Source organism: Pseudophryne corroboree, chromosome 9 (genome assembly GCF_028390025.1).
Source record: "Pseudophryne corroboree isolate aPseCor3 chromosome 9, aPseCor3.hap2, whole genome shotgun sequence".
Classification (NCBI taxonomy): Eukaryota; Metazoa; Chordata; class Amphibia; order Anura; family Myobatrachidae; genus Pseudophryne; species Pseudophryne corroboree.
Window position 1 is genome coordinate 152,540,178 of NC_086452.1, and position 15,935 is coordinate 152,556,112.

The following is a 15,935-nucleotide window of genomic DNA, read 5'->3' on the forward strand; positions in this document are numbered from 1 at the left end:
CACGGATGGATTCTAAATATTCCAAAATCGCAGCTGATTCCAACGACACGTCTACTGTTCTTAGGAATGATTCTGGACACAGTCCAGAAGAAGGTGTTTCTCCCGGAGGAGAAGGCCAGGGAGTTATCCGAGCTAGTCAGGAACCTCCTAAAACCAGGACAGGTCTCAGTGCATCAGTGCACAAGGGTCCTGGGAAAAATGGTGGCTTCTTACGAAGCGATTCCATTCGGAAGATTCCATGCAAGAACTTTTCAGTGGGATCTACTGGGAAAATGGTCCGGATCGCATCTTCAGATGCATCAACGGATAACCCTGTCGCCAAGGACAAGGGTGTCTCTCCTGTGGTGGCTTCAGAGGGCTCATCTACTAGAGGGCCGCAGATTTGGCATTCAGGATTGGATCCTGGTAACCACGGATGCCAGCCTGAGAGGCTGGGGAGCAGTCACACAGGGAAGGAATTTCCAGGGCTTGTGGTCAAGCATGGAAACATCTCTTCATATAAACATTCTAGAACTAAGGGCCATTTACAATGCCTTAATTCAAGCAAAACCTCTGCTTCAGGGTCAGGCGGTGTTGATCCAGTCGGACAACATCACGTCAGTCGCCCACATAAACAGACAGGGCGGCACGAGAAGCAGGAGGGCAATGGCAGAAACTGCAAGGATTCTTCGCTGGGCGGAAAATCATGTGATAGCACTGTCAGCAGTGTTCATTCCGGGAGTGGACAACTGGGAAGCAGACTTCCTCAGCAGACACGACCTTCACCCGGGAGAGTGGGGACTTCACCCAGAAGTCTTCCACCAAATTGTAAACCGTTGGGAAAGACCAAAGGTGGACATGATGGCGTCACGTCTAAACAAAAAACTGGACAGATATTGCAACAGGTCAAGGGACCCTCAGGCAATAGCAGTGGACGCTCTGGTAACGCCGTGGGTGTACCAGTCAGTGTATGTATTCCCTCCTCTGCCCCTCATACCGAAAGTATTGAGAATCATAAGAAAGAGAGGAGTAAGAACTATACTCGTGGTTCCGGATTGGCCAAGAAGGTCTTGGTACCCGGAACTTCAAGAGATGCTCACGGACGAACCGTGGCCTCTACCTCTAAGACAGGACCTGCTACTGCAGGGGCCTTGTCTGTTCCAAGACTTACCGCGGCTGCGTTTGACGGCATGGCGGTTGAACGCCGGATCCTGAAGGACAAGGGCATTCCAGAAGAAGTCATCCCTACTCTGGTAAAAGCCAGAAAGGAAGTAACCGCAAGACATTATCACCGCATTTGGCGTAAATATGTTGCGTGGTGTGAGGCCAAGAAGGCCCCTACACAGGAATTTCAACTGGGTCGTTTCTTGCATTTCCTGCAAACAGGACTGTCTATGGGCCTAAAATTAGGGTCCATTAAGGTTCAAATTTCGGCCCTGTCGATATTCTTCCAGAAAGAACTGGCATCAGTACCTGAAGTTCAGACATTTGTGAAAGGGGTGCTGCACATACAGCCTCCTTTTGTGCCTCCAGTGGCACCTTGGGATCTCAATGTTGTGTTGAGATTTCTAAAATCACACTGGTTTGAACCATTGTCTACGGTAGATTTAAAATATCTCACGTGGAAGGTGTCGATGCTGTTGGCCTTGGCTTAAGGTGGTTTCTGCATTTCACATGAACCAACCTATTGTGGTACCTGCGGCTACTAGGGACTTAGAGGACTCTAAGTTGCTGGACGTTGTCAGGGCCTTGAAAATATATGTTTCCAGGACGGCTGGAGTCAGGAAAACTGACTCGCTGTTTATCCTGTATGCACCCAACAAGCTGGGTGCTCCTGCTTCAAAGCAGACGATTGCTCGTTGGATTTGTAGTACAATTCAGCTTGCACATTCCGTGGCAGGATTGCCACAGCCAAAATCAGTAAAAGCCCATTCCACAAGGAAAGTGGGCTCATCTTGGGCGGCTGCCCGAGGGGTCTCGGCTTTACAACTTTGCCGAGCAGCTACTTGGTCAGGGGCAAACACGTTTGCTAAATTCTACAAATTTGATACCCTGGCTGAGGAGGACCTGGAGTTCTCTCATTCGGTGCTGCAGAGTCATCCGCACTCTCCCGCCCGTTTGGGAGCTTTGGTATAATCCCCATGGTCCTTACGGAGTCCCAGCATCCACTTAGGACGTTAGAGAAAATAAGATTTTACTTACCGATAAATCTATTTCTCGTAGTCCGTAGTGGATGCTGGGCGCCCATCCCTAGTGCGGATTGTCTGCAATACTTGTATATAGTTATTGTTACAAAAAATTCGGGTTATTATTGTTGAGCCATCCTTTCAGAGGCTCCTCTAAATTTATCATACTGTTAACTGGGTTCAGATCACGAGTTGTACGGTGTGATTGGTGTGGCTGGTATGAGTCTTACCCGGGATTCAATATCCTTCCTTATTATGTACGCTCGTCCGGGCACAGTATCCTAACTGGCTTGGAGGAGGGTCATAGGGGGAGGAGCCAGTGCACACCACCTGATATCTCAAGCTTTTATTTTGTGCCCTGTCTCCTGCGGAGCCGCTATTCCCCATGGTCCTTACGGAGTCCCAGCATCCACTACGGACTACGAGAAATAGATTTATCGGTAAGTAAAATCTTATTTTTTCCCCCATCAGATGAATTAAATGAAGTGTGTGAAGAAGCGTGGGCTTTCCCTGATAAAAAATTGGTAATTCCTAAGAAGGTACTAATGGCGTTCCCTTTCCCGCCAGAGGATAGGTCACGTTGGGAAACACCTCCTAGGGTGGATAAAGCGCTCACACGTTTGTCTAAAAAGGTGGCACTACCGTCTCCGGATACGGCCGCCCTCAAGGAACCTGCTGATAGAAAGCAGGAGGCGATCCTGAAGTCTGTATATACACACTCAGGCATTATACTTAGGCCAGCTATTGCGTCAGCTTGGATGTGCAGTGCTGCCGCTGCGTGGTCAGATAAACTGTCAGAAAATATTGACACATTAGACAGAGACACGATCCTGTTAACCATAGACCATATAAAAGACTCAGTCTTATATATGAGAGATGCACAGAGGGAAATCTGCTGACTGGCATCTAAAGTTAGTGCATTGTCCATTTCTGCTAGGAGAGGCTTATGGACTCGCCAGTGGACAGGAGATGCAGATTCTAAAAGGCACATGGAAGTGTTGCCATATAAGGGTGAGGAATTATTTGGGGATGGTCTCTCGGACCTAGTTTCCACAGCAACGTCTGGGAAGTCAGCATTTTTACCCCATGTCCCCTCACAGCCTAAGAAGGCGCCGTTTTATCAGGTTCAGTCCTTTCGGACCCAGAAAAACAGGCGTGGAAAAGGCGGGTCTTTTCTATCCAGAGGCAGAGGTAGGGGAAAAAGGCTGCAACAAACAGCAGGTTCCCAGGAGCAAAAGTCCTCCCCCGCTTCTTCTGCCAAGTCCGCCGCATGACGGTGGGGTTCCACAGGCGGAGCCTGGTACGGTGGGGGGCCGCCTCAAGAATTTCAGCGATCAGTGGGCTCGCTCACAGGTGGATCCCTGGATCCTTCAAATAGTATCTCAGGGGTACAAACTGGAATTCGAGGCGTCTTCACCCCACCGGTTCCTAAAATCTGCCTTGCCGATTGCTCCCTCAGACAGGGAGGCGGTGCTAGCGGCAATTCACAAGCTGTATTCCCAGCAGGTGATAATCAGGTACCCCTACTTCAACAAGGCCGGGGTTACTATTCCACACTATTTGTGGTACCGAAACCGGACGGTTCGGTGAGACCCATTTTAAATTTGAAATCCTTGAACACATACATAAAAAAATTCAAGTTCAAGATGGAATTGCTCAGGGCGGTTATTGCGAGTCTGGAAGAGGGGGATTACATGGTATCCCTGGACATCAAGGATGCTTACTTGCATGTCCCCATTTACCATCCTCACCAGGAGTACCTCAGATTTGTGGTACAGGATTGCCATTACCAATTCCAGACGCTGCCGTTTGGACTGTCCACGGCACCGAGGGTATTGACCAAGGTGATGGCGGAAATGATGATACTCCTTCGAAAAAAGGGAGTTTTAATTATCCCGTACTTGGACGATCTCCTAATAAAAGTGAGGTCCAAGGAACAGTTGTTGGTGGGAGTAGCACTATCTCAGGAGGTGCTGCACCAGCACGGCTGGATTCTGAATATCCCGAAGTCACAGCTGGTTCCGACGACACGGCTACTGTTCCTGGGTATGATTCTGGATACAGTCCAGAAAAAAGTGTTTCTCCCGGAGGAGAAAGCCAGGGAGTTGTCATCTCTAGTCAGAGACCTCCTGAAACCAAAACAGGTATCAGTGCATCGCTGCACGCGTGTCCTGGGAAAGATGGTGGCTTCTTACGAAGCAATTCCCTTCGGCAGGTTCCATGCCAGAATCTTTCAGTGGGACCTGTTGGACCAGTGGTCCGGATCGCATCTTCAGATGCATCGCTTGATAACCCTGTCTCCAAGAACCAAGGTGTCTCTACTGTGGTGGCTGCAGAGTGCCCATCTTCTAGAGGGCCGCAGGTTCGCCATACAGGACTGGGTCCTGGTGACCACGGATGCCAGCCTTCGAGGCTGGGGGGCAGTCACACAGGGAAGAAACTTCCAAGGACTATGGTCGAGTCAGGAGACTTCCCTTCACATAAATATTCTGGAACTAAGGGCCGTCTACAATGCCCTAAGTCAAGCAAAATCCCTGCTCCTACACCAGCCGGTGCTGATCCAGTCAGACAACATCACGGCAGTCGCCCATGTAAATCGACAGGGCGGCACAAGAAGCATGATGGCGATGGCAGAAGCCACAAGAATCCTCCGATGGGCGGAGAATCATGTACTAGCACTGTCAGCAGTGTTCATTCCGGGAGTGGACAACTGGGAAGCAGACTTCCTCAGCAGACACGACCTCCACCCGGGAGAGTGGGGACTTCATCCAGAAGTCTTCCAGATGCTGGTAAACCGTTGGGAAAAACCACAGGTGGACATGATGGCGTCCCGCCTCAACAAAAAGTTAAAAAGATATTGCGCCAGGTCAAGGGACCCTCAGGCGGTAGCTGTGGACGCTCTAGTGACACCGTGGGTGTACCAGTCGGTTTATGTGTTCCCTCCTCTGCCTCTCATACCAAAGGTATTGAGAATAATAAGAAAGCGAGGAGTAAACACAATTCTCGTGGTTCCGGATTGGCCAAGACGAGCGTGGTACCCGGAACTTCAAGAGATGCTCTCAGAGGACCCGTGGCCTCTACCGCTCAGACAGGACCTGCTACAGCAGGGGCACTGTCTGTTCCAAGACTTACCGCGGCTGCGTTTGACGGCATGGCGGTTGAACACCGGATCCTAAAGGAAAAGGGTATTCCGGAAGAAGTCATTCCTACGCTTATTAAGGCCAGGAAAGATGTTACGGCAAAGCATTATCACCGCATATGGCGGAAATATGTTGCATGGTGCGAGGCCAAAAAGGCCCCAACAGAGGAATTTCAACTAGGTCGATTTCTGCATTTCCTGCAAGCAGGAGTGAATATGGGCCTAAAACTAGGCTCCATTAAAGTACAGATCTCGGCTCTGTCGATTTTCTTTCAAAAAGAACTAGCTTCAGTACCTGAAGTTCAGACATTTGTGAAAGGAGTGCTGCATATTCAGCCCCCGTTTGTGCCTCCTGTGGCACCTTGGGATCTCAACGTGATGTTGAGTTTCTTAAAATCACATTGGTTTGAGCCACTAAAAACCGTGGATCTGAAATATCTCACGTGGAAAGTGGTCATGTTATTGGCCTTGGCTTCAGCCAGGCGAGTGTCAGAATTGGCGGCTTTATCATGTAAAAGCCCTTATCTGATTTTCCATATGGATAGGGCAGAATTGAGGACTCGTCCCCAATTTCTCCCTAAGGTGGTGTCAGCGTTTCACCTGAACCAGCCTATTGTGGTGCCTGCGGCTACTAAGGATTTGGAGGACTCCAAGTTGCTAGACGTTGTCAGGGCCCTGAAAATATATGTTTCCAGGACGGCTGGAGTCAGAAAATCTGACTCGCTGTTTATCCTGTATGCACCCAACAAGCTGGGTGCTCCTGCTTCTAAGCAGTCTATTGCTCGCTGGATTTGTAGTACAATTCAGCTTGCACATTCTGTGGCAGGCCTGCCACAGCCAAAATCTGTAAATGCCCATTCCACAAGGAAGGTGGGCTCATCTTGGGCGGCTGCCCGAGGGGTCTCGGCTTTACAACTTTGCCGCGCAGCTACTTGGTCAGGGGCAAACACGTTTGCAAAATTCTACAAATTTGATACCCTGGCTGAGGAGGACCTGGAGTTCTCTCATTCGGTGCTGCAGAGTCATCCGCACTCTCCCGCCCGTTTGGGAGCTTTGGTATAATCCCCATGGTCCTTACGGAGTTCCCAGCATCCACTAGGACGTCAGAGAAAATAAGAATTTACTCACCGGTAATTCTATTTCTCGTAGTCCGTAGTGGATGCTGGGCGCCCATCCCAAGGGCGGATTGTCTGCAATACTTGTAAATAGTTATTGTTAACTAAAGGGTTATTGTTGAGCCATCTGTTGAGAGGCTCAGTTGTTTTCATACTGTCAAACTGGATATAGTATCACGAGTTGTACGGTGTGATTGGTGTGGCTGGTAAGAGTCTTACCCGGGATTCTAAATCCTTCCTTATTATGTCAGCTCGTCCGGGCACAGTGTCCTAACTGAGGCTTGGAGGAGGGTCATAGTGGGAGGAGCCAGTGCACACCAGGTAGTCATAAATCTTTCTAGAGTGCCCAGCCTCCTTCGGAGCCCGCTATTCCCCATGGTCCTTACGGAGTTCCCAGCATCCACTACGGACTACGAGAAATAGAATTACCGGTGAGTAAATTCTTATTTTTTCTGTACTATATTATGCTATGTATCTGTTAAGTGCCTTGAGTCCTATTGGAGAAAGAGCACTATATAAATAAAATTATTATTATCATTATTTCTAAGTAATCTGGTCAAATTGCTTACAATTTAAGGATACATCGCTACGTGTGTAACCCCCATTAGGCCTCATTAAATCATTCCTTGTTAGTTGTAGTCATTCCGATGTTCATTGTGTAGTGTGGAAATGGTAAATCCTGGTGGTTGTGTAATAGGTTCCCAGGTTAAGGAATCTATGGGTTTTCAGCTAGTTCACTGATGCATTTAAAGTGGCAATTAGTTATAAAGCTGGTTTTAGTGCATGGCATAATTTACATACAGAAGTGTCCTCATGCATCTATCCCCAATACGCCACACATGCGAGATGAGGGGAATTGTATTGTGCCGAAAATATGTTTTAGGCGCAACAACTAGGACGCACCAGTAGACTGCTGATTTAATTTAGTATGATTTAATATTGTATGTGAATGAGTCTGTAAACAGAGCACAACTGAACTTGTTTTGGAAAAAAGCTGCAACTGCTACTTTGTAGCACTTCATATATAGACTCAGAGGCTCATTCTCACGCAGCTAAAAAAAGTGTTGCATCAGATTAAGCAGCACAGTCTCCTGGAGCATCCTAGTTGCATAGTGTTGCAACTGAGATGCATTTTTGGCAAAAAGACACCTGGCGTGCCGCGAGGGGCTGTTTGGCGCGACTGCAGCAATGATGTATGAGGACACATCTGTATTAGTCACGTTTTAGCAATTTTTATTATAATGCATTCAACCACTGGAAGACAGTACAAGGGAAATGTTTGTGGATTTTAGATAAATTAGCAGAAATGTCATATTATGCAGCTTATGCTGTAAGGGACGTGTGCTCTTTTGGGGGTAATTTTTTATTTACATGTCACATAATCACATATTACTTTATGTAATAGAACCATTTTTAATAAATATTCATTTCTAAATAGGCAACAGTGAACCTGTTCCAGATGCAGCATGCCCAGGTGGTATCGCTGCCTGTTAGCTGCCAGTCTCTCTGTGAGAATGCCAAGCTTTATGAGCCGGGGCAGCAGTATTCAGAGTTTGTGAAGAGCCTGCCCAAAGACGACTGTGGCATTGAAGTAGGATCTTGTGACGTGCCAAATACACAGATTGGGAGGTGAGTTCATTTCTTTATCTTTGTGCCGTTTCTTACTGCTGCTTTTGTTATTAATATTGGTGGATTTGTATATGATTGTGTGTGGCAGTCTCATTTTTAACAGCTTTTTTATAATTGTTACTGCTTTTGTTTGTTTTTCTGTTCCATTTGGCTGACAGTGTAATCCGTGTTTTAGGGTTTCTGCGGTGTTGTGACCAAACATTATTCTTTGAAAGGAGAGTTGTAATTGCAAACAAGTCTATGCTTAGAGATATGTATAGTAAAAAGTAGTCTATGTTTATTGTTATCTAGGTGGATGCAATCCATATACAAAACAGTCAGTGTGCTTGGCAAAAGAATTGATGTTGTAAGAGCTACTGAATGGAGATTTTGTATGTGTAATGTTCCTGTTTAATGAAGACTTGTTGAATATGTTCACTGGAATGCATCAACGGGGCTAAGAACCAGCATTTATTCCCATTCAATATAAAAACTTTGATATTTTCTTTTATGTAGCCTTTGAATAAGGAGGATCAGGTGACTTAAATCGGGATACAGTCATTAGGTCGACAGGTCATTGGATCGACATGAGTTTTTCACAATTTTTTTAAAATTTTGGGATTTTTGTCATACTTTACGATCCACGTGGACTACAATTGGGAACGGTAACCTTGCTCGAAGCATGCAAGGGGGATACGGTGCACTATTTGGGGTTCCCCGCCACTTTATGAAGAAAACTACACCGAAAAAAGTACAAAAACTCATGTCGACCTTTTGACCCGTTGACCTAGTACATGTCGACCAATAGTGGTCGACCTAATGATTGTCGACCCATACCCACTTAAATCTGGCTATTGTCACCCACCGTTTATGAAAGGAGATAGTGGGATTTATATAAATAACCAGTATCTCTTCTTTATTTTGGAACGTATATATCTATTTTCACTAATATTATAAAGTTATTATGATTATTCTACATGTATCTGTGTGTTATCTGCACTGCGTATCGGCTCGCTCTTGATGTTACAAAAATCAAATGTAGGCATGAAAGTTATTGAGGTGTGCTCCATCCTGGCAAGCTACTACAGGGAAGAATCATTGTAAATCGCTGGGCACCTTACCCCCAAAAGAACAGAATGTCACAGAAGTAGGTGGGCACTCTGTCTGCCTACCAGCTGGGAACACTTATGTGTGACATTGGGAGGGAATAGGGGTGAAAAGTGCTGTTGTGCACGAGTGGGGTTGTGTGACCAGCTGCTCTGTGGGGGGAGAGGGAAGGTGCTTTGCACTGGGTGGGGGCATATGTGAAACGTTTTTTGTAATTTATTTTTTTCTCTGTTTAACAATAGAAGTAGGCGGACAGTGTCCACCTACTTCTGTGACATTACATTGGAGAGAAGTTGGTCTGTCAAAAATGTTGGTGTGTGGGGTACCGTTTTAGTTGGACAGTGTGTTAGTTGGATGAATGGACAGTGTATGCCCGTCTTTAGCAAGGTGCCTCTCCTAAAAATCCTTCTGTACTAAGTCTGTTTTATTTTAAATCTAATGAACAACTGGGATAGTTGTGCAGTTTGGTAGAGTCAGAGATAGGTTTTAGGTTTCTTGATTTTTATTTTTTTAATTTTTTCCATGTTGTCCTAAAAGTATCTGAAAAAGCTAGTCCAAGGCTTATACTAGAAGAGGCAATGTGGTTTTTCACTGGTTGCAGGTTCCAATGCAAATTACCTAGTGCACAGTCAGATCCTTGTGCCCATTGTTCTGCTCGTGAAGAAATTTGTGAACCACGCCACTCTGCGTTTGCCACTTCAGTGGTCAAAGCATCTTGGGTGAAATCTTAAGGTGGGTACACACTAATAGATATATCTGCAGATCAATTGATCTGCAGATATATCTATGTACGGATCGGGCAGTGTGCTGTGCATACACACTGCCCGATCCGTCGGTGGACTGACGTCATGAACTGGGCGGGCGCCCGCCCAGTTCACCTGTCAATCACCGCCGGCTGCCGCAGCATGTGTACGGGCGGTCGGACGACCGCCCCGTACACACACAGCGACGCGCCAATATATCGTTAGATATATTGGCCGTCGGCTGTGCTGCGCAGCCGACGCGATACGTCTGTGAACGACGGAGTTCACAGACGTATCGGCCGTACACACTGGCCGACGGTCCCGCGATATATCGGCCGTTCAAGAGAACGGCCGATATATCGACCAGTGTGTACGGGCCTTAAGAATAATAGATTTGCAGATGTAGTTCCAGGTGCTTCAGCATCAGCCCAAGTTTCATCTAGGGCCAATGGAACAATTAAGCATTGGGGTTTAAACGTATTTCCTCATTGCAGGGCACTATTCTCAGTCTGGGGGGCCTTCTGGTAGGCAACAGGTGGAACCATACATTTGCCAATTTTTCTGATTTAATATTCTCTCAAGAGGGTGGAAGAAGGTGTTACTGGCTTTGCATGGGTTTCCAAGGTCAATGAAAAATGGTCCGAGCCTTGAATAGATTTAATTCAGGCTATTTGTCCTAGGTCTGAGCTAACGCCTTTAACTGACCAGATTAAAGTAACATTTTAGTACCTGGAGGAGGCAGCTCTTGTATCTTTTTATTGATTGTAAGAAAGCATATAATGAAAAAGGTTGCAGGTGAACAATTCAAACATTGATTGTAAGATATCAAGCGTGGAAATCTGTGCTAAATGAGTACTGTGGCTCAGATACTGGTTGGCTGATTTACATTCCAATAAATCTTTAGAAGCATTAAGCTGGGAACACACTTGTAGATATATCTGCAGATCAATGGATCTGCAGATTATTTATTTTTATATATATATATATATATATATATATATATATATAATGTCTGTGTGTGAATTTGTGTGTGTATAGCCGTCAATCACAGCCGGATGCTGCAGCATGTGTACGGGCGGTGGGCTGACCCATACACACAACGATTTACCAATATATCTGTAGATATATTGGCTATCGTGTGTACTGCAGGGTCGATGCGGTATGTCTGTGAACGATGGCGTTCATAGACATCGTTGTATACACTGGCCGATGGGCCTCCGATATATCTGTCATTCAATAGAACGGCTGATATCAGCCAGTGTCTACCCAGCAGTAGACTATGAAAGTAATTTTTGATGTGGTGCCAAGCTAGATACAATCATTTTTTTGGGAGGGAGTACATTCCTCCCAGCGGGTGCTGTAGCTCTACATCTTGGGGGCCCAGGTTTCAGCCCTTTCAAGAAACATTTTAGCAACAGACATCAGAAGGTATTATGGATACCAAGGGTCACATTTCGTTCTGAATATGTAAAAGTAGACAGACCAGAGCATCCAGGCAAGAAGTCCTGAGGCGTGGATGACCTAGGTCCTCACACAAACAGAATGCATGGACATAGAAGCCACCCAGGTAGCTCTGGTTGTGGTTAGAGCCCATATTCTCCCTTTCCTAGGATAAATGGAGTATAGTTTAGACAAATTATTTCTTAGAATCATGAAAGGAGGTTACATACTACATCCTTTGGAACCACCACCCATATTATTCTCTTCAACAATCTATACAAGTAAAGAGACTATTTCTTCCTTCATTTGTTAGGGGTCGTTACTGCAATTCCTTGTCAGCAAAGAATCAGAGGTTTTACTCCAATCTCTTTCTGGTACAAAAACCAGACTGATCATTTTGCCCAATGTTGAATGTAAAAAATCTTAGCCGCTCATTTCAACCAGCGGGTGAAATGAGCGACGTGCTAGATTGAGCCTGCATGCAGGCCAATCTAGCACCAGCGATAGCATCGCTATTGCTGTGGGGGGTACACATGAGTGATCTATGCTTAAAATCTAAGCAATCTAGTCAGGTTGCTTAGATTTTAAGCATGGATATCTCCGTGAGTACCCCCCTATAAACCGAAGCACCCCATGAATCTTTTAGATCAATTAGCAACTCTATGAAAGGGGAGAATTACTGGCATCTCTAAACATAAGACTCTTATTACTATGTTCCTATTTGAGGGGACATCAGTCTCTTCTGAGATTCGCCATCAAATATGCCATTTATATTTCAGGCCACTGTCCTGTGGTTTGGCCTTGGCTCCAAGAGTTGTTACAAAAATAATGGCAGTCATGGAAACAGGAGGCTAAAAGTCTATCCTTATTTAGATGTCCTTCTAGTCAAAGCCAGTTTATCAACAGTGTAGCAGTTTGATCTCAAGATGAGTCTCATAGTTGGATTTTATTTCTTCAAACATCAAAATTTATACCAAGTAATTCTCTACGTGAGCGTGCAGTCTTTTTTTTTTTTTCTCCTACCAGATGAGAAAATAAGGTATATTTTAGCAGTTGGTGATATGGGTAAAGCCTTTAGGGATTCTCCCCCCCCCCCCCCCCCCCCCCCTTCCCCTTTCCGGTATGGCAGGTGTTATTCATGGAGGTTTCAGCTCAGCGTCCTAAAGAATTGGAGATGGGCCTATCACCGATTAGATAACCATTAGACTGTCTCACTCAAGGCATTCTATGAGATTTGAAGACCAATTACCTCGGGGATAAATTCAGTAACACGAAATCTGAGTATCTAGACAGTTTTACAACCCTGTGCAGCCAAAATGTTGTTTATTTGTTTTTTTGGTTATTACCCACAATCCCTTAACATTCAGAAAAACCAGAAGTAAGGATAGCTACTTCAGATTGGCCGTAGATAGATAATTTATCCTTTTTTATATACTAGTATTTTAAACAATAAAGCATTCTTATATCGTATAACTGAGAGAATTGTAGAATACGACCCAGAAGTTGATAAAGATCAAATTGACTTTATACTTGACATTTCATTCTGACATATAACGATTTTCTAGTTTAAGATGGTTCTTTGCATTTTTAAATAGTATCTTACTCATACCAGTTACGCAAAATTATATGAGCACTTGGGAAAACCATTTTGATGTATATTTAAACCTCTACAGTCTCATCCTATGGACAGATGCACAGATGACATCCCTGACTGGCAGAGATACAACACAAAGCAGGCTAAATTATTACAGATAATAGTGAGAAGAGGTGAAGTCTAAAATTCAGAACACTATTATTATTTTAGACCTAACTGTACACAGTCTACCTCGATTATCAGTTCAAATACATACTTTAAGCCAGTTAATGTTGTATTTAAAGCGAGTTGCCAACAGTCCCGGCTTAAAAAATATTTAATCTAACGTACTTTAGAGTAATCAAAAGTAGATGCATCCAGCATTAAACCTACGAAAGATTCATACCAAAAATAAGAGGGGGGGGGGGGGGGGGGGGGGTAGAGGTGCAGGAACGTCAAATTTATTGCATTGAATATTTTGTACGCGGAGAAACTTGTAGCAGTACAAACACATGAAACCACTTTGAATTTATTGCATAGGTTACAAAATCTACATTTTACTTGTGTGTCTGTCAGTATTTCCTGCTGCTGTCATTTTCCGGTTTATGGAGCCGACTTAGAATCACTAGCTAATGTAAGGATGGTTGTCAGTAAATGTTACTACATAATGCAAATAGGTCTATATTTGCCGTCTTTCAGGTTTTGCACAAATTATATGTCTCATATTGCATGTTTGTTTGTTTCAAGGCCACTTTTGTCAAAAGGAGAAGAGAACAGTGCACACGCATCACATGGAAACTTGTCTCAAGGCTCAGCTGAGTACCCCACTCAGTCTCCAGAAGACATGGGCAGTCCTGTCCATAGCCGCTCTCATAAGAATGGGCAGAAGAGGTCTAGCAGCAGCACTGATATACAGGGTATGCCCTATAATTTAGGACTAAAGAATTGTATTTCAGTTTAGCACACTGGTGTCTGACCATTCTGCTGGTTTCATCGTTTTTAAAGCAGTAAGAGGGCCACCATTTAGGTCGTGGTCAGTGGGCAACCAGAGCAGTGGCATGTGCAGCGATTCTGAGAGCGCAGGGGGCAGCAGTGAGTCACGTTCCATGGATTCTCCATCAGCTAGTCCAGGTATATTTCATGATTATCTATAAAAGCTAGCTGTCAAAAGAAGGAAAAACCTGTAGATACTTAGAAGTGTAATCTTGTGTTACAGGGGACTTCAAAAGACGGCTTCCACGGACTCCATCCACAGGCACAATGTCATCAGCTGATGATTTAGATGAGAGGGAGCCTCCTTCCCCTTCAGACAATGGTAATTATGTCTTTAATAAAACCAGAGAGAACCTGGGCGTTAGTGATCAGAAGAGGAGAAGGCTGGACTGAAATATCAATGAAAATGTTTAAACAAATTGCAGTCTCCACTGGCTGTTAAAATAAACTTCTGTGGGTTTAAAAAGAATGGAAAAAATGAAATGAAGAAAAAGATGAAACTAACAGCGCTTGGAGAAATTACCAAAAGCTGATGGTGCCCCCCAATAATGTGTGTGTGTGTGTGTATATTTGTGTGTGCATATGTGTGTGTGCATATGTGTGTGTGTGTGTGTGTGTGTGTGTGTGTGTATATATATATATTTCTCTATCGTCCTAGTGGATGCTGGGGTTCCTGAAAGGACCATGGGGAATAGCGGCTCCGCAGGAGACAGGGCACAAAAGTAAAGCTTTACGATCAGGTGGTGTGCACTGGCTCCTCCCCCTATGACCCTCCTCCAAGCCTCAGTTAGATTTTTGTGCCCGGCCGAGAAGGGTGCAATCTAGGTGGCTCTCCTAAAGAGCTGCTTAGAAAAGTTTAGCTTAGGTTTTTTATTTTACAGTGAGTCCTGCTGGCAACAGGATCACTGCAACGAGGGACTTAGGGGAGAAGAAGTGAACTCACCTGCGTGCAGGATGGATTGGCTTCTTGGCTACTGGACATTAGCTCCAGAGGGACGATCACAGGTACAGCCTGGATGGTCACCGGAGCCTCGCCGCCGGCCCCCTTGCAGATGCTGAAACGAGAAGAGGTCCAGAATCGGCGGCAGAAGACTCCTCAGTCTTCTAAAGGTAGCGCACAGCACTGCAGCTGTGCGCCATTTTCCTCTCAGCACACTTCACACGGCAGTCACTGAGGGTGCAGGGCGCTGGGAGGGGGGCGCCCTGGGAGGCAAATGAAAACCTAATTTGGCTAAAAATACCTCACATATAGCCTCTGGGGGCTATATGGAGATATTTAACCCCTGCCAGAATCCACTAAAGAGCGGGAGACGAGCCCGCCGAAAAAGGGGCGGGGCCTATCTCCTCAGCACACAGCGCCATTTTCCTTACACAGCTCCGCTGGTCAGGACGGCTCCCAGGCTCTCCCCTGCACTGCACTACAGAAACAGGGTAAAAAAGAGAGGGGGGGGCAAAATTGTGGCAAAAATATATTATTAAAGCAGCTATACAGGGAGCACTTATTATAAGGCTATCCCTGTCATATATAGCGCTTTTGGTGTGTGCTGGCAAACTCTCCCTCTGTCTCCCCAAAGGGCTAGTGGGGTCCTGTCTTCGTTAAGAGCATTCCCTGTGTGTCTGCTGTGTGTCGGTACGTGTGTGTCGACATGTATGAGGACGATATTGGTGTGGAGGCGGAGCAATTGCCAAATATGGGGATGTCACCTCCTAGGGGGTCGACACCAGAATGGATGCCTTTATTTATGGAATTACGGGATAGTGTCAACACGCTAAAGCAGTCGTTTGACGACATGAGACGGCCGGACAATCAATTAGTGCCTGTCCAGGCGCCTCAAACACCGTCAGTGGCTGTAAAACGCCCTTTGCCTCAGTCGGTCGACACAGACCCAGACACAGGCACTGATTCTAGTGGTGACGGTGACGAATCAACCGTATTTTCCAGTAGGGCCACACGTTATATGATTTTGGCAATGAAGGAGGCGTTACATATAGCTGATACTACAGGTACCACTAAACAGGGTATTATGTGGGGTGTGAAAAAACTACCTATAG

The 15,935-nt window shown here is 45.5% G+C and overlaps 1 protein-coding gene across 4 annotated transcripts in view; it reads left to right on the forward strand.

Moving 5' to 3' along the window:
* The window catches only part of ARHGAP29 (Rho GTPase activating protein 29), a 300,437-nt gene that overhangs the window by 232,697 nt on the left and 51,805 nt on the right, over positions 1 to 15,935 (forward strand). For 3 of the 4 annotated variants that reach the window (XM_063939856.1, XM_063939857.1, XM_063939859.1), the window contains 4 exons: positions 7,858 to 8,048; positions 13,638 to 13,807; positions 13,896 to 14,021; positions 14,107 to 14,205. In XM_063939856.1, the coding sequence (XP_063795926.1) occupies positions 7,858 to 8,048; positions 13,638 to 13,807; positions 13,896 to 14,021; positions 14,107 to 14,205 (586 nt within the window). The remainder of the gene's footprint in view (positions 1 to 7,857; positions 8,049 to 13,637; positions 13,808 to 13,895; positions 14,022 to 14,106; positions 14,206 to 15,935) is intronic. The other variant, XM_063939858.1, reaches the window with a different exon arrangement.